A 21,652-nucleotide genomic window follows, 5' to 3' on the forward strand; every position below is an offset into this window, starting at 1 on the left:
ATGCCAAATTACCCAGGGTAAGTTCTCTTGCCCTCGGGATAGGTTGGTCTTCTGTATCACCCCGCTTAAAAAATGGTATTTACCACAAATCAGGTGCCACTTGTATAATAAAAAGTGTAGTAAAATAGTTGACTATGTTGGGCTTTCAACTCATGCTGCTCTCTTACCATATCCTGTACACTAATAGCAAACCTCCAAGTGCCAAAACATCCACGAGGGAGATATTGGTAGGTCTGGAAGAACACAAGAGAAGAGAAGAGAAATAATATGGTTAGAAATACAAACCCAAGGGAGGGAAGAATCTTTTAAAACAGTCTAATGAGGATTGATCATGTTTAGTTGCCACAGGTGGCTTACTGACTATTGGGGGGTGGGGTGGGGGTGAAAACTGGAGAGTAGAATGGCATGGAATAGAGTATCCTGGAAAGGGGCATGGCTGGAACCCTAAACAAGAACATTTCACACTGTAGCATTTTGTTGCAGGTCCCATTTTTATTTGTTTATTTATAATCAGACAGTTTCAATGTCTAATTGTACTGGATTATCTGGAATTGACATTAAGGCAGTTCCCCTTTGATTGATATGGTTAGATGGTAGCCAATACCACCAAAGGTTTGTTACATTGTGCTGATAATGAAGGATGATGAAGAATTTTTGGCTCTCCAAATATTGGTGGATTCCAGCTCCCATCAGCCCCAGCCAGCATGGCCAATGGCAAGGGATGATGGGAGTTGCAGTCCAGAGCAGAGTTCCCCATCCCTGATCCAAATGCTCCTTTGCCAGAGCAAAACCAAAAGTTTTGTGGCATCTTAAATAAGGTTTTTGATACATGTTAGCTTTTGTCATCTGCTTTTTAAACGATGTCACAGGACTCTGTTGTTTTTGCTACAAGAAAGTGATGTGGCTACCACTCTGGAAGTTGCTACAGTTGTTCATCTAGGCCAGCCTTTCCCAACCAGTGTGCCTCCAGATGTTGGACCACAACTCCCATCAGCCTCAGCCAGCATTGCCAATGGCTGAGGCTGATGGGAGTTGTGGTCCAACAACATCTGGAGGCACACTGGTTGGGAAAGACTGGGCTCATAAATCCAGGCTGTTAGTTCTCTAATTTATTATCATTAGTTAAATACAAGGCAAAAATGCTACAAGATCCTGTTGGAACAGTCACCGGATACATATAAGGAATATATCTCCAGTTATTTCAGGTGCAGAACTGCATGCCTGCCAGCCTGGGGAGACAGGAACCACATGTAGCAGTAAGTGTTTTGCACTGATTGTCAATAAATTTCAGTGCATTTTCTGTGTTAACTCTGACTTTGATATTGATAAAAGTGAATTATCTTGTCTTCCTCTCTAAGAGACATTGTAGAAAGACTGCTGTTGACAAGACAAAAAAATAAATACAGCTACTGAATGGTAGATTTATGCATCAGTGTGCCAAGAAGGAAAACCTGCATAATATTTCTGTTGCTTCATTTAACAGTAGTTGATGGGAATTTGTGATTTCAGGTCTGCCCATGTTCATTGTAGGGCAAGGATTCCTGGCATGAGAAGGGAAATGGATACCATGTGGGCCATATTGTTGAAACTGCAGCTGCTTAGCCTTTTCTGCATTACCATAGACCTGGCTGAAAGTATATGCCTTGTGCAGGCAATGGGTGAACAAGATCTAATGAGAATGTAGTGGAGCAGGTAGAATGCAGCTACGGCAGAGGTAGCTAGATGGTGCCTGTGATGTTCCTATATATTAGTGTATATATGGTAAGTGCTGGTTGTTTAGAGTATACATGGTAAGTAGTGAAAGAGGAGGGGGAGTGAATGGGCAATAGAATGCTTGATGATTGGCTGAATGTTTAAAATGGCTGACAGTATAAATGAAAGGATGACAGGTAAATCTGGGTGAATGTGAGGTGGTAAATTGTGGAATAGGGGGGAGAAGAGAAAGAGTGGATTGCTTGGTGGGGTTTGAGAGAGTTATTTGTCAGGAGAGAGTGAAGAAGGAGGGAGGTGGAGTTCGGATTAGTATTGAGTAAAACCATATGCTTATGTGCCTTAAGAAGAAATCTTGTTAATCTTGTTAGCTTTGTTATCTTTAATAAATACTTAATTTGGTTTACCAAAGGCCTGATCCTTGGCTGGGGTTTCACAGACCAGAAGGGAGGGTAAGGTAATGACCAAGGCTGAAGGGGAACTGTAACAAATGGTGGCAGCGGTGAAGAGAATAACGATACCAGTATTCAGAGTCTCTGGGAATACTAGTATTGGGACGTTACTGGTGGTTGCCTAGCAGGGGGATCTGTTGAGATCTGTGCTAGAGCGGATAGGTAAACCATAAGAGAGTGCGGTCCGGACTGGTGGAGTCCCTGGTGGTGCCTAGAGACAGGCAGTAACCACGAGCAGGTAGGAACCTGACAGGGAGAGCCAGGGAAGGACGCATCACAGTGCCTTCCAGTTGTTGTTGAACTACAGTACCCATAATCCCTGACCATTGGGCATTATGGCTGATGCTGATGGGAGTTGAGAGTCCAGTAACCATCTGAAGAGGACCACGTTGGCTACCCCAGAACTATGGATAATTTCTGTTCCCTAAAACTCTGGAATAGATCTTTTGCATCTGTTTCTATTGATAGCATTTCTAGTGTAGACCATTATGCTGATAGGATTGTACACTCAGATACACCTCATTGGATTGTGTTCAATTAGCTCCTACTCAGAATAGATCCATCGAAAATAATGAACCCAAGTTACTAATTATTATTAATTAGTGATGTCCATTAATATCAGTGAGTCTACTCTGAGTAGGACCACCCATTGTATGCATTTGTTGTTGTTGTTATGTGCCTTCAAGTTGATTATGACTTATGGTGACCCTATGAATCAGCAACCTCCAGTAGCATCTGTTGTGAACCACCCTGTTCAGATCTTGTAAGTTCAGGTCTGTGGCTTCCTTTATGGAATCAATCCACCTCTTTTGGCCTTCCTCTTTTTCTGCTCCCCTCTGTTTCTCCCAGCCTTATTGTCTTTTCTAGTGAATCATGTCTTCTCATTATGTGTCCAAAGTATGATAGCCTCAGTTTCATCATTTTAGCTTCTAGTGATAGTTATGGTTTAATTTGTTCTAACACACAATTATTTGTCTTTTTTGTAGTCTGTGGTACGTGCATAGCTCTCCTCCAACACCACATTTCAGATGGGTTGATTTTTCTCTTACCCAATTTTTCACTGTCCATACACAGAGATGGGAATACCATGGTCTGAATGATCCTGACTTTCGTGTTTCGTGATACATCTTTGCATTTGAGGACCTTTTCTAGTTTTCTCGTAGCTGCCCTCCCGAGTCCTAGCCTTCTTCTGATTTCTTGACTATGGTCTCCATTTTGGTTAATGACTATGCCAAGGTATTGATAATTCTTGACAAGTTCAATGTCCTCGTTGTCAACTTTAAAGTTATATAAATCTTCTGTTGTCATTACTTTAGTCTTCTTGACATTCAGTTGTAGTCCTGCTTTTGTGCTTTCCTCTTTAACTTTCATGAGCATTTGTTTCAAATAAGTACTGGTTTCTGCTAAGAGTATGATATTGTCTGCATATCTTAAATTATTGATATTTCTCCCTCCAGTTTTCAAACCTCCTTCATCTTGGTCCAATCCTGCTTTCTGTATGATATGTTCAGCGTATAGATTAAACAAGTAGGGTGATAAAATACACCCCTGTCTCACACCTTTTCTGATGAGGAACCAATCGATTTCTCCATATTCTGTCCTTACAGTAGCCTCTTGTCCAGAGTATAGGTTGCGCATCAGGACAATCAGATGCTGTGGCACCCCCATTTCTTTTAAAGCATTCCATAGTTTTTCATGATCTACACAATCAAAGACTTTGCTGTAATCTATAAAGCACAGGATGATTTTCTTCTGAAATTCCTTGCTCCGTTCCATTATCCAACGTGTGTTTGCGATATGATCTCTGGTGCCTCTTCCCTTTCTAAATCCAGCTTAGACATCTGGCATTTCTCACTCCATAAATGCTAACAGCCTTTGTTGTAGAATCATGAGCATTACTTCACTTGCATGGGATATTAAGGCAATAGTTCAATAATTACCGCATTCCCTGGGATCCCCTTTCTTTGGAATTGGGATGTATATTGAACACTTCCAGTCTGTGGGCCATTGTTTCCTTTTTCATATTTGTTGACAAATGTTTGACAAAATTTGGATAGATTCATTCTCAGTAGCTTGTAGCAACTCTATTGGTATGCCATCTGTTCCTGGTGATTTGTTTCTTCCAAGTATTTTCAGAGCAGCTTTCACCTCACATTCTAAAAATTCTGGTTCTTTGTCATACTGTTCCTCCATGAATGAATCTGTCATCCTTGCATCTCTTTTATAGAGTTCTTCAGTGTATTGCTTCCATCTTCCTTTTATTTCATCTCAGTCAGTCAGTGTGTTCTCCTGTTGATTATTCAACATTCCTACTCTTGATTTAAATTTTCCTTGAATTTCTCTAATCTTTTGGAATAGGGCTCTTGTTCTCCCTTTTTGTTCTCCTCTTCTATTTCTATACAATAACCATTGTAATAGTTCTTTGTCCCTACTTACTAGTCGCTGTATTGTTGCATTTAGGGTTCTAACCATGTTTCTATTTCTTTTTGCTTTCCTTCTCTCTTTAACCATTTTAAGAGTTTCTTCAGTCATCCATTGAGGTCTTTCTGTCTTTTTAACTACAGGTATTGTCTTTTTGCATTCTTCCTTGATAATGTCTCTGACTTTACTCCATAGTTCTTCTGGTTCTCTGTCAACTAAGTCTAAAACCTCAAATCTGTTCCTTATTTGATCTTTATATTCTTCTGGGATGTTATTTAAATTGTATTTTGGCATTATGATTGCTTTGTTGGTAAAGAAGACCATCTTTACTCTAATTTTTGATATGACCAATTCATTATCTGTACCATAGTCTACTCCTGGTCTTGTTTTTGCAGAAAGTATGGAACTTCTCCATCTTCTGCTACCAATTATATAATCAAAGTGATTCCTATATTGACCATTTGGTGATGTCCATGTGTACAGTCGTCATTTCGGTTGTTCAAAAAATGTGTTTGCGAGAAACAAATTATCCTGCTTCATTTCTATCTCCTAAGTCCCATTTTCCCACAATTCCTAGTTCTTCTCTGTTCCCTACTTTTACATTCCAGTCCCCCATAATTATCAGCACAATTTGTTTTGGTGTGTGATCAATTTCTTCTGCGTAAAATCTCTCCAATTCCTCTTCTTCTTCATTTGCCATTGAAGCGTAGACTTGGGGCTCATCCAGACGACTGCAAAATGTGTGACACGCCCGCTATGTGTGTTCATTATCTTTCGGTCGTCCAAATGACGTCTCGCGCTGTTACGCATTTTTGCGGGTTAAATCCGCTCCTTGCAATACCGGCAAAAATGCGATTTGCTGTTTAAAATTGGGAATCATCCGCTGTGCCTTCAGGAGTTAGGATGCAATACCGCGGACTTTACAGCTGATGGACAGTTTTGGGGCATTTCGCCGTGCCCCTTCTCCTCGTTCCAGTCAATCACGTATCTGCACTTTTGCGCATGTGTGAGAATAAGCCTGGGAAAATTGAACCAATCATCGCAATGGTGGGGTGTTGGGGGGCGGGGTCTGCAACTACTGCGCAGATGCATTTTATTTTTTGCCAGCCTGCAAACTGGGCGGCCGCTCTGGGTGAGATCTGCAATGCACAGCAAGCGAGAAAGGGGGGATAGTCGGTTTCAGCCTGCCTCCGGAAAGCTTTGTCAATTTTATTGTACTTGCTGGGGGTTTTGCTTCAAATCAGAAAAGCATATGTTTAAGTGTAATATCGCAAATGCAAACAAGAAAAGGGCTTCTGGTCGGTTTCAAGCCTGCTCAGGGAAGCTTTGTCAATTTCATTCTCCTGGGAAGGAAAGGGAGAAGGAGGGTGGGTGACATGTTTCTTGCTTTTTCGGAGAAATAAGTGCAATTGCCAGTGTGTGTATCTCCTTAAATATTAATAAAGGCAGAAAAGCATACATTCATTTAAGCGTAATATTGCAAATACAAACAAGGCAGGCGTGAAACCGACCTGCAGCCTTTCCTTCCAGGCAAGAACTCCTTTACAGCCATATTGTGCTTCATTGCAAAGGGGGAGAGGAGCATACCTAATTTTTTTGCTGACCAATTGGTTGATAGGGGGAGGTTTTAGAGGTGGAGCTTGGAAAAAGCAAAAAGAATGTAGGGGTCTTACCGCTGCGTGTGTGGGTGCAAAAAAGCATTTTTTTTAATTGGGAAAGAGCGAACTAAAAGGCAAAGTGAGGACTATCAGATGACAAACCGAATATGGAAACTGTGGATTATCCCTCTCCATTTGGATAAGCCCTTGGATGATCATTATGTTAATAGGTTTCCCGTTAAATCTCATTGATATAACTCGCTCAGACCCTGCGTTATAGCTCTTGTTTTTGCTACATCACTCCTCACTATTAAAGCAACCCTGTTTCTTCTTAATTTCTCATTTCCTGCTTAAAATATTTTGTAGTTGATTGAAAATGTCCCGTTCCCTTCCATTTCAATTCACTCACTCCAAGTATTGTAATGTTGATGCGTTCCATTTCTTGCTTGACAATTTCTAACTTTCCCTGGTTCATGCTTCTTGCATTCCATGTTCCTATTGTATGCATTGTACAACTCTGGACTCTCCTTTCGCATCTGTGCGCATCAGCCTCTGGGCTTCCTTTCGGCTTTGACCCAGCTGCATCATTAGTCACAGTGCTACTCGTACTTGTCCTTTGTTCTTCCCCAGTAGCTTGTTGAGTGCCTTCAGGCTTGGGGGTCTCATCTTCCACCACTATCCCATGTTGCATTTTGGATACTATGTTTGTTTATTTATTTGTTTATTACATTTATACCCCGCCTTTCTTTTACTGTTAGAAACCCAAGGCGGCTTACATATGGTTCCCAGGCGGTCTCCCATCCAGGCACTGACCAGACCTGACACTGCTTAGCTTCAGCAGGGAGCTGGCCTTATGTGTCTTCAGGCTTATGTGACATAGAGACTAACCATTTGTATTCATCGAGGAGCTTTGTAATAAATAACAGGAGTAAAATTCTGGGCACATTGAAGGCTATGGATATTATGTGTAACTTGTATCGATTTCAGTTTTTTCTGTTCCCAACAACCACACCCACATACAACACTACATGCTTTGCTTCACCGTACCTGAGTTAAACAGACTAATTTGCATGTTGGCCACTGTGAGAACAGGGATCCAGAGATCCAACAGGACTTTTCTTATATTCATAAAACGTTTTCCAGCAAATTACATTGTTTTGCTGCTGCTTGTTTCTGTGAGTTTGCTTTCATAGTTTTCTTTTTTTTTAATTAACAATTTGTTTTATTTTGTTTTTCATTTCTTAAGTATTAGTAATGGCTCTCCGCTTGTTTTTGCTGTTAGATAAATTGGCTTCTTCATGGTTGCCACTTCCTTCACCACCCCATCCAAGCATACCTGAAATTGTGGCAGTGTTACTCGAAGGCAGCATTTTCTTAAGGTGCACCTTTGATGTTCCTACCACAAACATGTCTGTGGGCTTTCTAGTGGCTTGGTCCAGACTGTCTCCTGAAAGCATCAAAGAAGAACTGAAACAAGAGACGACAATTCAGGCCTTCTCGCTTTTAGAACTGGATGGTATAAACCTCAGACTTGGAGACAGGGTATGTTTAAGTTCTATATTACTGTTTTACGTTTCAGCAAAGGGGTAATGTTCTGTAGTGCTCTTCTAATTACAAGTCAAAAAAAGTTAATCCGTGTTAAGCAAGGAGTCACACCAAATGATAAAAAGCTGAGTGCAAACCTTCTTATGTGTAACTCTCTTAGAGAAAGCACCATCATTCACTGCCAAGTTGGTGTTTGTTTCTGTTATTTCAATAATCTGACAAGTTCCCCTGTTGTGATTATAGTGTTGAGATGGAGACTGTCATATCTGCATCTGTCTAAACTCTTGATTTTGTTCCGTTTACTGCTTCTATCTTAGTCATTGGCATAAACAATATTTTAACAGGCTCAGCAAGCTAATAACATGGCTCTCAGTGCAATTCCATAAAAACTGACCTAGAGTATCTTGCTGTTTCCTCTGTCAAGGATCAGAAAGTGTGTGTGTGTGGGGGGGTGTGCCTACAACCTAAGAGCTAGTGTGACATATTGGCTAGTCTCTGAACAGGAAAACCTAGGTTTACATCTCCATTCAAGTATTCCACCCCATTCAATTTGTATATATTCTTGCAACTGAAGACTTCATGCTTCTGAAGAAGTGGGTTCTAATCCGTAAGTGCTTACGCCATAATAATTTTGTCAGTCTTAAGATGCCACAAGAATACTTGTTGTTTTTGCTTTAATACAGTATTATCTTGTTCCTTATATAGATTTACTGTAGCAGTTCCACCTTTTTCTTAGAGAAACCAGAAATGCAGAGTTCACTCATTGAGAGCAAGGAATTTTTTGCAGGAATTAAGGTATGCTGAAAAGAAAATATCTTATGTAGTTATAACTCTGTACCCCAGGGGAAGGGCATTTGTCTTCCAATGCATTATGGCTGCATTGGCCATGCTGGCTGGGGATGATGGGAGTTGGTATCCTACAACATCTGGAAGGCCAAAGGTCCCCAACCCCCTCTGTACCCATTTACCTGGAGGTAAGCCCTATTGAACTCACTGGCACTTGCTTCTGAGTAGATATGTATAGGGTGCTGTAACTATGTCACCCTTTTCTTTGTTCATTGCACTTGTGCAAGTATTCTAAAAAACAATACTGTATTGTAATGTTTGCTAGAATTCTTCCTCAAAGGCAATAACGTAAGTGCTGTAATATCTTGTAAAGGTAATAAATGAAGGACATTCCAAATACCTCTCATTTTTTCTAGGTTGGATCAGGGATGCAGGGCAATCCTATGCATGTCTATTCAGAAATACGCCCCATTGAATTCAATGAGGCTTACACCTAGATAAATGTGTATAGGATTGTAGCCTGAGTTAATTGTACTACAGCCCCATTTAAATCAATATGAAAAGTAAATTATGACTTGACTTAATGGGAACTAAGTGTAACTAAACAGGTCTGGATCAAACCTTTAACATTTTCTGCTAATGATTTGGCATGCAATTGTTTTTTAAAAATCACCCTGCATTTAGGGACTGTTTGGGGAGTTTTTGTATTACTTTAGCATGGGGAAATCTGTTTTTGCAAGATTACTATCATTAATTTTGAGGGATTTGGGGTTTTTTAAAAATGTTTTGTCTCTATCAGAGCAAGGTTTAAGTTAGGTATTATTTTATTGATTTGCCCATCTGTTTTTTACAGCTGTAAAAAAATAGTTTTCTCTTTCAATTCCCTTCAACGTTGTTCTGAACAGTTACGTAATTCACAACATGAGATAATTCTGTACTGATATCTTGCATTCTTAGCATGCTCTTTTTATATCCAGCTGCATCCTGAGGCATTTACCATATCAGAAGATGGAAAGGAATACAGACTGACAATAGAGAGCAAAATTCCCATTCCTTGTCCTCAAGCTAGTCAGCTGGGAAATGACTGCAAAATCTCATTAAAATTAAATACAATAGAGGAAGGTAATTTCTGGTTTGGTTTTTGTTAAAAGGCTTGTGCCTTGAATATGTACCTCATTTCAGCTTAACATTCTTGTGGTGGTGGTATAATGATTGGTGTATGTGCGTGCGTGTGCGTGCACACGCAGTATATCTTGTTGGACGTGCAGTGCTCTGCTCATGTGAGACATGCTGGTTCCACTGCTGCTGCACTGCAGCATTTGTTAGAGCAGGTGCCAGGCAGAGAAGTGTGTGTGCGACAGCAACTTGTTTGCTAACCTAGTTTGCGGTGGAGGACAGTGTCCCAGTGCTCATGTTAAAATAAGATCCTTGTAGTCCAGTTGTCTTCTGTGCCCAGAATGGTGGGGGGAGGTTCATCATGTCCTTTACTTAAGGCACAGGTGTGAAACCTGTGTCCCTCCAGATCAGCCTTTCCCAACCAGTGTGCCTCTAGATGTTGTTGGACCACAACTCCCATCAGCCTCAGCCAGCATTGCCAGTGGTCAGGAAAGATGGGAATTGTGGTCCAACAACATCTGGAGGCACACTGGTTGGGAAAGGCTGCTCCAGATGTTGCTGTTCTCCGTAGACTAATGGCAACTTTCTGTGTTCTGTCTGGCTCCAGGGTACCAGATGAGATATTTCAAGCCTCAGTAGGAGATGTCGGGGTTTGAACCTGAGATCTTTTGCACACAAGGCAGATGCTCTGCCACTAAGCTACGGCTCTTCCCCATTAGTCATTCCTTTTGACTGTTCTGAATCTACCATTCCCATCATACCCCCTGACCACTGACCATGGTGGCTGTGGCTGAGGGGAGCTGAAGTCCAACAGCATCTTGAGGACCACAGATTCCTCATCCCTGGCCAAAAGCAACAAAATGTCTTGGGCTAGTGCTGCCCATGAGTAATAACATCTTTTCCCGCTACTGCTTACTGCTTGTGTGCAGATTGTAATGGGGATAATATAAGTGCCTCTTGCAGCAAACGGAGAGAGAGAAGTAAGTAATATATGGAAGAGCCTGCAAGTGGTTGAACTAGTCCCCTCTCTAGTCATTTGCAACCTTTCCTCTTCCTCCCCCCCCCTCCCCGCCATCTCTTTTCCCCCCAAACTGCATTGGTGTTGGCTTTTCAGTAATATTGACAACTCAACTCTATTACCTCTTAAAGCAAGATCTTACTACTAATGGCTGTCTGCATTGGAATAGGTGAAGCTCTGCAGAGCTTAAACGTGGCTCTTTCTTCTTGTCGCGTGGCTCTTCTTCAGCATCCCTGCCACAATGGAACGTGTGGCCAAGCCAGCGTCCATTACACTGCAGTGACTGATTTTATCCGTGATGGAGACCGAGTAACCAGGATTGCGGTGGAACCTATTGTTAGCAACAACTTCCTGTGGAACAGCTACACGCCAGAAAGCATTCAGGTGGAAACTCATCCCATTCAGTCTTGGTAAAAGAAAAAGAAAACACCTGGAAATCAACTGATATAAACTGGTTTTTTGCACATTTTTCATAATGACTTATGATGGTCATTTATAATGATGTTCCTCATTTGCACAGTGTGTTTTATTTATTTGTTTTATTCTTAAACTTATTTCTAAGCCATCTGTCAGGGCAGAGCCCTCCCACTGTGGTCTTGGGTTTTATTTACATACATCGAGGTCTTCAGTGCTAGTCCTACTCAGAGTATATCCATTGAAGTTAATAGACATGACTAGCTTAAGTTCATTAATTTCAGTGTGTTTACTCTGAGCAGGACTTAACTGAATACAACCCATAATTTAAAAAACAAACACTAAAACGTCTTAATGTATTAAAAAGCCATTTTAAAACCATTTTGCAGTCCAGCACCACATATAAAAATAGTTTAGAAGACAATTTAAAAATCAGCAGAAATAATCAAAAATTGTCTCAAGAACAAACAAAACAAAATGTGTTTCAAAAGGGGTTAAAAGCAAATATTGATGGGACCAAATCTCTCTCTCTTGGGAAGGAGTTCCACAGGGGCTGGTTTCACATTGCCCTTTATTCTGTTATTCTGACGATTTCTTACCTGGCAATTTGCACGTTATATTTGATCTTTCATACTATGTGCAAGCTAGCTCCGGAATTCTAGTGGAATGTAGTGCAAGGTTAGCGCAAATTTCCATGATAAATGTTACCAGAAATAATCCATTAGCAAGGCTGGGAACCCAGAAAATTGTGGGAGTTTTTCGCTAGCTGCAGCCGCTCACATGACAGGCATCCCAGCATGCAGTAGGTTCCTGTCCTTTAGACACACATGGTTTTTTTGCCTGATGAAAATTGTACTGGTATTCCAGCATCGGCACAGATACCAGCAGTGTTTCCCAAACACACCCCTGTGTCAGTACAACTAAAATAATTTAAAAAGTCAGATCCTAAAGAAGGAGGGCTCACATGGTGACAGGACAAGATCTTAGACCTGCTACACAGTGGAGAACAGTCATGTGTGTAATGGGTGAGGGACAAAAACAAGCTGTGTGAAAGGCCGTTCTGTGAAAGGCCGGTATATTGGCTGAAAAAGCTGCTGTTCCTTAATGCCAAAGGTACTGCAGTGTGAAAGGGATTTTGGAAATCAGGATAGAAGTGCTATCTTTTTAATCTGTTAAACTAACGCAATCAGCCCCATGTGTGAAATCTGCCAAGTAGAGGAGCACCAGTGAAAAGTCGCTGTCTGTAATCCCTGCCAGTCTAATTTAATAGTAGCATTGCCATCTTTATTGCCCTCCCTAGAGCCCTACAAGAGACAGATGTTACAGTTCTCATTGGGCAGAGGTGAGGAACCTGTGGCTCTCCAGATGTTGTGGGACCAACTCCCCTCAGCCCCAGACAGCATAGGGATGATGGGAATTGTAATCAAGCAACACCTGGAGAGCCACAAGTTCCCCACTCCTGCTATTGGGGAAGAGATTTATCTGCCTGCCTCTCTATGGAGGCCAATTCAAACATTACCCAATTCCTGTGAGGAGGCAGAGAATGTGAACCTTGAGTGGCATCATCATGTGTGATCATCAAATATGTGTTGTTTATTTAAACCAAGGATGGAGAACCTGTGGTCCTCCAGATGTTGGACTCCAGCTTTCATCAGCTGCAACCAGCATAGCCAGTGGTCAGGAATGATGGGAATTGGAATCCAACAATATCTGGAGGGCCACAGTTTCTGCTGTTCCTGAGTTAAACTATGTACACCCCTTACCTATATTTCTTAAGGTGGCCTATAACGTATTTAAAAACAATACAGTATAAACTGGAACAAAACAACAAAACCTCCACCAACCACAGATTTTTAAAAAGCAGAAAATATCACTTCTACTGAATGTAGATGGTTTCACCTGGTGTCTAAAATTCATCAAAATAGGTGCCAGGTTAAAATGCAGGGAAGGATATTTTAGATATTTTTAGTATTTTATTCATCATCGGCCAATAGGCCAGAAGCAGAACTTGAGTATTTCATTAGAAAATTTGCACACCACCTTCCCATTTCCACTACGGCTCCTCCAATGCAGCAGGCAGTTGGCTCAACCAGACCCTATTTTGCACCTGTTTCCATTCGGCGGACCTCTGACTCCCAGTTAGCCAGAAATCTGTGCCCACCTTTTCTAATGCATCAGTTTTAGGTTCAACTTTAGTTGCTTGAGAAGCTTCTTATTGAGGTTAGTTTTAGAAGCTATTGATGTCTAAAATGTCTTGAAAAACAGAAAATTAACAGCATAATCTTATACGTTTGTAAGGTAACCCCCCCTAAGCTGCAGACCTGCGCACACTTACCTGGGAATGAGTCTCATTGAACTTAGTGAAGCTTACTTTTGACTAAACAATGTGTAGAATTGCTCTGTTAGTTACTTGGAAGTCAAGATCCATAATCAGCATGTCAATATTGGAAGGATTCCTCATCGGCTGATTTAGCAAAATGGCACTGTTAATGTCTTCCCTTCTTTTAAAGGTTACTGTGAAGGATCTTCCATCTGCCTATTGCTACTCTTTTACCGATCCACATATTATTACCTTTGATGGCAGGTAATCTACAGATTTCTTCTTTCTGTTTTCTTTTTTGCAGAGTATTTTTATAATACGCACTATGACAAACACGTTGTTGTTGTACATGCTTTTCAGCTGTTGCTTGTTAATTGAAGCCTACACGCACACAATGAAAGAAAGGAGAAAGAAGAGTTGGCTTTAGTTCCTTGCTTCAATTCAGTGGTGCTGGTTGTTATATTTATAAAGGAAAGCTGTTTTTCTTCACTGTGTCACAGCAAAACACAGCCAGGGAAGATCATATCTTTTGGACAGTTCTACAGAATGTGCCCCTAGAGATGAGTGATGGTGGTTACTGTGAGGCGTCCTTCCCTGGCTCTCCCTGTCAGGTTCCTACCTGCTCGTGGTTACTGCCTGTCTCTAGGCACCACCAGGGACTCCACCAGTCCGGACCGCTCTCTCTTATGATTTCTCTCCCCGCTCTAGCATAGATCTCAACAGATCCCCCTGCTAGGCAACCACCAGTAACGTCCCAATACTAGTATTCCCAGAGACTCTGAATACTGGTATTGTTATTCTCTTCACCGCTGCCACCATTTGTTACAGTTCCCCTTCAGCCTTGGTCATTACCTTACCCTCCCTTCTGGTCTGTGAAACCCCAGCCAAGGATCAGGCCTTTGGTAAACCAAATTAAGTATTTATTAAAGATAACAAAGCTAACAAGATTAACAAGATTTCTTCTTAAGGCACATAAGCATATGGTTTTACTCAATACTAATCTGAACTCCACCTCCCTCCTTCTTCACTCTCTCCTGGCAAACAACTCTCTCCAATTCACACCACATCCACCTATCAACATCCACCTCTTTCTCTTCTCCCCCCAGATTCCACAATTCACCACCTCACATTCCCCCAGATTTACCTGTCATCCTTTCATTTATACTGTCAGCCATTTTAAACATTCAGCCAATCATCAAGCATTCTATTGCCCATTCACTCCCCCTCCTCTTTCACTACTTACCATGTATACTCTAAACAACCAACACTTACCATATATACACTAATATATAGGAACATCACAGTTACACCAAACACTCTGTACCCACAATGCATAACCAGGGGAAGCATCTGCTTATTAAAACCCATACTGTGTGAGCATTGACTAGGCAAAGAGGCAGTGATAGATTTTATTCAGCCCAGTCTCTTAGCAACTACCTGAAACACACACAGCTAAGTGCAGCCTGTCTTACACAGCTAAGTGCAGCCTGTCTTAATGTCATAATTTGTGGCAGCCGTTTGCCATGCCTTTCTCATCTAATCATAGAGCCTCCCCTTAAAAAAAAAAAAAGGCTCAGGCATCTAAACGGCACACTCTTTCTTCTGCCTGTGGCTTATTTAAGGAGTTGGGGGAACATCAGCATGCCAGGGAATATGGAGGGAATAGCTGAAGAACGTTGCACAATACAGATACATCAACTTACGCCAGATGTTTTGGACTATCATCCCCAAACCAGAATGGGATGGTGGGAGTTGTAGTCTAAAACATCTGGAGGGCACCAGTTAGGCAAAGGCTGAGGCACATCATCACCTCTTGGTTCTCTTCCGAGGAAACAAACATTCTAGATGGGACAGGATAGATATATTGCCTGCTCTTATTTCAGTATCTGACTAGTGGATGTAGTAGGAAAAAGGATCCCTTATAAACATGGGATAGAAATTTAAGGGAGGGGCCATCGTTCAGACTCAGGCCCGGAGGCCAAATGCAGCCCTCCAGGCCTCTCTCTCTGGTCCTCAGAAGTCTCCCCAGGCCACCCCATCCTCTCCTCAGGCCACACGCCACCCTGGCTCTGCTTCACATTCCAAGTGTTTTTGCCTGACTGGAATGTGTCTTGAGCTCTGATAATGCCTTTTCCTTGCCTGCATGGAGAGGGACATGCGAGTGTGTATAGAAACTACCCTACCTTACAAAGGCAAAATTTATATTTATTGCTCCACCAACTTTTGCCTCTGGCCCCACCCACTACTGGCATGTGGCCCCCTGAAGGTTGCCAGAGGGGAATGTCCTGCTTGGGCTGAAAAAAGTTTCCAACCCCTGTCATCAAGTGGACACACATTGCATGCAGAACTTCTCCGATTTAAAAGGCTCTCAGATTAGCACAGCTGAAAAATCCCCTGCCTAAGAGGTTGCAGAACTGCTGCCTATCAGCATATACAGTGCTGGCTTAGTCGGAGCAATGGTCTAGCCTGCTTCAAGGCAGTTTCCTACATTCCCCACATCTTCCAGTCTGAGTGTGCTGTGTCTTTGATGTTTCAGTGTAAAAGACAAAGAATGAAGATCCTCACAAGTGACGCAATGCTGTTGCCCTGTGTTTTGTATAACCCCATGATTCAAACGTTACAGAATGATGTTATTCAGACTAGAGTTGGGCAAGAATTCAGCTGAATTCTGATTTAGCGCTGGATTTATCAGTGGTCTACATATTCTCCATCTTTGCAGAGTGATTCTGTTTGGTCAGAACTTCAGCAGCTTTTCCCCAACACTGGATTTTGCCCCTTGAATATTTCCTCACCTATATTGTTCTTTTATTGATTTTACTCGCAACACAGCACTACTACACCTCTCTCTCTGTTCCCCTCCCCCTTCCCCCCTACACTCTAATAATCCAAGCTCCAAGTGGAAGGAAGCAAGCCAAGCCTATAATAGAGATTAAAAAGCAGGCCTATCCCTAGAGAGTCTCTCCCATGTTAAGGACTCTAGGCTTGCCGAGGAGGAGGTAGAGGATGAGGGGGCACTGAAAGCTGCTTTCCTCCTTTCCCTTCCAAAAGGAAAACAGTCAGTCTCTGCTTGCTAATGTGGAAACTGACCAGCCTTAGTCACAACAGTGGAGGAGGAGGAGGTGAACTCGTTTTACTTTCCTTTCAAAATATCAATATTTCCTTTTAAATTATTGATATTAATATTGATAATCTCTGGATATCAGATGATGGACAAACTTGAATTGATAACATCTGTAAGGTTGATGGAATGCTTTTGAAGTGGCACAGGCCAACAGATCCCATCCCTGAAGCTTCCTCCCTTTTCCTGGGCAGTAGGAAGTTCAAGGCAGCCATTACAAGGAAATGTTCCATTAGAGCAGCAGTTTTCAGTCATTCTGCCCCCAGGGCACACTTCAGATGGCTGAAAATAGCTGAAGCCCATCAGTCACAAATGGTGGTACAAGAGCAGAACCACTCACAAAATGGTAATTGGTGGAGGCAGAGTTTGGCACAGTCAGCTGGCAATTACTGGCATCATATTCTACTCATCTCTAATCCATCTTTGGAAATTGTCACAGCATTTTCCTTGTCATAAGGAGTTCCATGGCTCACTTTTCCTCATGCTGAGTACAAACATTTGCTCTGGAGTTATTGTAACTCAACTTCCCTATTTTAGGTAGAATTTGCTGGTCCAGAGGCTCTTAATTAGAGAAGGCTTTTAAAATGCATATTTCCCCCTTCCGACTCCCACATGCCTCTTAAAGTATTTTTACCCATCTGCTGTAATTTCTTCTCCCATTCTCCTTTCACTCTCAGCTTGTACCTTATCCCTCCCAAATCTTTTGTATATTCACTTCTTCATTCAAAAACACCTTTCTTCTTTTATTCCCTTTCTTTTTACTCTGTTTGTTTATTAATAATTTTAAAAGTTAACTTTTTATCTCACTTTCTAATTTCCTTCGTTGGCCATTTTCCCTCAGAGGAGGGAGACCTACCTTCCCTCTCCCCCCCCAACTTCTGTATCTCCCATTGCTAGTGCTGGCATTGGTCCAACCAAAAGGATGGGGCACAGCTAGGGGGCAGGGTGGGCAAGTGAAGCACTGGGCAGGTTGGGGCTCTGAGACCCACCTGAGAGTGGGTTCTGTCCCATTGTTTGAGAAACACTGAATTAGAGGACAGAGCATTGGGTGCTTGCAGCCTCTTGGTAATAGTAAGGTTCCTTACATATGTACAGACTGCTTGAGCATCGTGGAGGTATAGAAGGAAGTGCATGTTGCTAGTCCTCAAAGCAACCTCAGCATCTTAGAGTCAAAACTCCAACTCCCCAAGTGAAAGCACTGTTTTCTGTTCTCCCTACACAGGAATTCCTCTGGGGAAACTAGTTTCAGCCTGCATCCTGGGTGTGGCCAGAGATAATCAGTTGACACATCATGAGCCAAAATGGCTCTTCTGCTCTTTCATCTCTCTGGAAAAACAATTATCTATCTTTAGCCTTAAAAGAAAGTTCCAGAAACATCCTCTGATGAAGGTCAAGTTATACCTGATGCTTGGTTTGTCCCTATTTTTTCTTTTTTTTACAAAATGCAGCTATAGAGCTAATGTGGGGTTTCATAACTCTTCCCCCTCATACATTTTTCCTATAAAAATCACTCTGGACAAACTATATGCAACTGAACACCAGATATAATTTGGCTCTGATTTCACCGAGGAAGGCTGAAATCCTGTTCATGGAGTAAGACCCATTAAACTAGGTACTTTTGAGTAAACATGCATAGTATCTGGTTGTAAAAATGGTCAGAACAGCCAAAAAAGGTCAAATAAATATGATAACATTGGATAGTAATGCGTTAAAACAATGCTTTTCACAAACATGATAATTCTAAAACACAAATAATTTCAAATTCTGGGTTTTTTTCTAGGATGTACGACAATTTTAAAACAGGAACATTTGTGCTGTACAGTAGTACTTCCCGTGATTTTGAAGTCCATGTGCGCCAGTGGGACTGTGGAAGCCTGTATTACCCAGCATCATGTAACTGTGGTTTTGTTGCCAGAGAAGGGGCTGATACAATAGCATTTGACATGTGCAGCGGCGAGCTGCGTGATTCCCAGCCACACTTATCTGTGAAGAGCAGAGATTCAGCAAACAGCAATGTCAGGATCACTGAATCATATTTAGGAAGAAAAGTCACGGTGTGTTAATCACTTTTCCATCTTCTGTAAAACTATTTGATTCAAGAGAAGGGTCTTTGCTTTTTATTCAGTGTACCTAATAACTATGGTTTATAATTACATAAAGAAGCTTGGCTGCGCCTTGGGCTTCTGCACTGCCCCTTACTTCTCCTCCAACGTAAAAGGAAATTGGGAGCCTTTGCTAACACTTTTAACTAATCATAGTTTGGTATTACGTTTTATTTTTTATTCTTTTTGAAAATGCACACATATAGCCTGCATTCAGAAATTAATGATAAACCGTGATTTTTTATTATTATATAAACAAACATGACTGAATCTCGGGCTTGTGCGTTTCCCTTTTCCGCTCCTCCAGTGTGTCCACAAGAAAATCAGGAGCATTTGGAACCATTTTCAACTAATCACAGTTTAGTGTTATGTGGACAAACTGTAGTTAGTCTTAAGTGCAGTTTCTAAAACAAGCCAACTTCAAACTGTGGTTTATAAAGCTGGCTTGTTTAAATAAATCATTGTTAAGATTAATCATGTTTTAGGATTTAGATGTAATGTTGAACTCTACTACTAATTGAAAACAGGAGCAAAAGCTTCCATTTTCCTTGCAGCCTTGCCAGAGGGGAGGAGTGCGTGAGCCTGAGACTCATTGACAACATACACAACTATAGTTTAGCACTGCATCCAAATTCCTTTTATTCATTAACAGCAACAACAAAATCTTCCCTTTTACCCTTTTACATCCTGAAATGTGCTTCATACTGGACAATTTAAAACATAAGGAACTTTAGTCAAGAAGTAGACCACAATGCTGAGGTTCATTTTGACAGTGCAATCCAATATGTGTCTACTCAGAAGTAAGCTCCATTGGGTTCAATGGGATTTACTCCCAGGTAAGTGTGTATTGTGGCTGGTATAGCACAGTGGGGAGGAGAGCCTGGCTGGGAGTGCAGAGTCTGTGAGTTCGAATCCCCGCTCATGTCTCCTTGGTGTCAAGGGCCAGCTAAAGATCACTGAACTGCTCTGCCACCTGTGCAGCCGTGGGCAAGCTGCACAGTCCCAAGGAGCCCAGTTGCCTCCCAGCTGGCAGGTGCGGACAAGGAAGGGGCTGGCTTGTGCAGCTGTGGCAAGCTGAGCAGGCCCTAGCCAGCTGGGGAGGACTAGCATCAGAGGGAGGCAATGGTAAACCCCCTCTGAAGACTGCTTACCATGAAAACCCATTCATAAGGTCACCATAAATCGGGATCGACTTGAGGGCAGTCCATTTCATTTTTCAAGTGTGTATTGGATTGCAGCCTAAAGGAGGAGGGCTGGTGCAATCTGAGCCTTATCCCAACCCATTTTATGACACTACAATTTCCATCCTTTTATCTCGCCTGAAATTCAGGGTTTCACTAAAAAGGCACTAATCACCTCCAGTTACTATGAATAGATGTATTCCACATTATCCTTCATTATCAGAAGTCTTTTGTAAACCCTGAAGGCTACGCATATCATCCGTTCACGCATATCATCCGTTCACGCACAATACAGCTGACTTCTTGGTTTTAGAAGCGGGAGTGAGCCTTGAGTCTTCAGGGACCAAACTAGCTGTTGTATCAAACTTGCCATTGGGTGGTATTCAAAGTTAGCCCTACTCAGAGTACAGCAATTGAAGTGAATGGGCATGCCTCACTTGGGTTCATTAATTTCAGTGGCTTTGCTTCAAGTAGGACTTACTTGAATACAGCCCATTTTCTCTCTTGTGTTTCCTCCCCCCTTTAAAACAGCAGTAGGGGAGGATCTGAATTGGGACTGCAGTGCAGGGGGAGGGGCTGTTTAGCCCTGCCCCCGCCCCCATCATTTTCCTACCAAAAATCCCCCTCCCAAAAAAGATTCCATTGCAACAATTGTTATTGCTGCTTGCGAGGAGGCTGATTTTGGGTGGGAAAATGGCAAAGGTGAAAAGCGTTTATCTTCCCCTCCCCCAGCAGCAAGTCTCAATCCGGATCCTCCCCTTCACAGCTTCTGTTTTAAAAAGAAAAAAGAGGGACAAACAGATGATGCTCTGCTGAGTGTAGTTTGCTCCACAGTCTCATGGGTATATTTCAATCTCCCCCCCCCTTTTTTTTTTTTTTTGCTTTTCCACATCACATCAAAATTAATGGTATGCACAGTGGTGCACACGTGTGGCTGCACATATTTAACATTATCTTTTAAAAAATCATGCTGGTGCAAGAGTACTCTTAGGGATGGAACACAAAACCAGGTTGTGGGGTGTCAGCTTTAACATTTCCCATACAGCTGTTCTTACTGCGGCTGTATTCAGTGTTCAGGCAGTGAGCTAAGCATGACCGCATTCCTTCAGCTAAAGTAGACAAGGGCCATAGCATATTGACAGAACATCTGTTTTGCATGCAGAAGGTCCCAGTTTCAATCCCCAGCATCTCCAGGTGGGGCTGTGGACGTTCCCTGCCTGAAATCCTGGAGAGCCACTGCCAGTCAGAGTAGGCATTACTGAGCTAGATGGACCAATGATCTGAGTTAGCAACATAGGAAGCTGCCTTATATACTATTACTAAATCCCTGCCAATACCATGGGATCCTGGCTCTCCACATTGATTTATTTAACAAGATTTGTGTAACAATCATCAAGACCTCTAAGTGATTTACATAAAATGCAAATATACATCAAAATTACAATTAATTACCACATGGCTTGGGGCTGCTGCTGATGGACCCTCCATATTGTTTGAGAATCTTGCCTGGATGTTTGAAAGCCGCCAGGCAGAAGTTTATAAGAGCGAAACAAATTTCTGGCCTGCTTATGGTGTTTGCCATATTAGCTGAAGAAGCTGAGTCTCATTTCTGTGCCACCATCTGCCTCTCTCACATGATATGGTGGCCTGATGTGGAGGATTTAGAGGAGCGATCCAAAGATAAAATGTGCGCATCGTGGAGATTTCTGTGTTTATAAACAAACCATTTTTACATACCCATGTTAAGCTGACAATTAGCATTTACAGATTTGTGATTGGTTGCCCCAAGTGTCTCAGTCACTTATTCTTTGAAGACAACAGTCAGTGACAAGTGGAATTGTTGAACAGACTTGATTTCCTTAGAAGGTGCA

At 41.9% G+C, this 21,652-nt stretch overlaps 1 protein-coding gene across 1 annotated transcript in view; it reads left to right on the forward strand.

Moving 5' to 3' along the window:
• VWDE (von Willebrand factor D and EGF domains) overlaps positions 1-21,652 on the forward strand; it is a 77,625-nt gene that overhangs the window by 14,307 nt on the left and 41,666 nt on the right. Inside the window, exons 4-10 of the mRNA XM_061586215.1 lie at positions 1,197-1,256; positions 7,464-7,723; positions 8,432-8,521; positions 9,490-9,634; positions 10,816-11,030; positions 13,571-13,644; positions 18,279-18,552. Coding sequence (XP_061442199.1) covers positions 1,197-1,256; positions 7,464-7,723; positions 8,432-8,521; positions 9,490-9,634; positions 10,816-11,030; positions 13,571-13,644; positions 18,279-18,552 — 1,118 coding nt within the window. The remainder of the gene's footprint in view (positions 1-1,196; positions 1,257-7,463; positions 7,724-8,431; positions 8,522-9,489; positions 9,635-10,815; positions 11,031-13,570; positions 13,645-18,278; positions 18,553-21,652) is intronic.

This window comes from Rhineura floridana, chromosome 10 (assembly GCF_030035675.1).
Source record: "Rhineura floridana isolate rRhiFlo1 chromosome 10, rRhiFlo1.hap2, whole genome shotgun sequence".
NCBI classification, from domain to species: domain Eukaryota; kingdom Metazoa; phylum Chordata; class Lepidosauria; order Squamata; family Rhineuridae; genus Rhineura; species Rhineura floridana.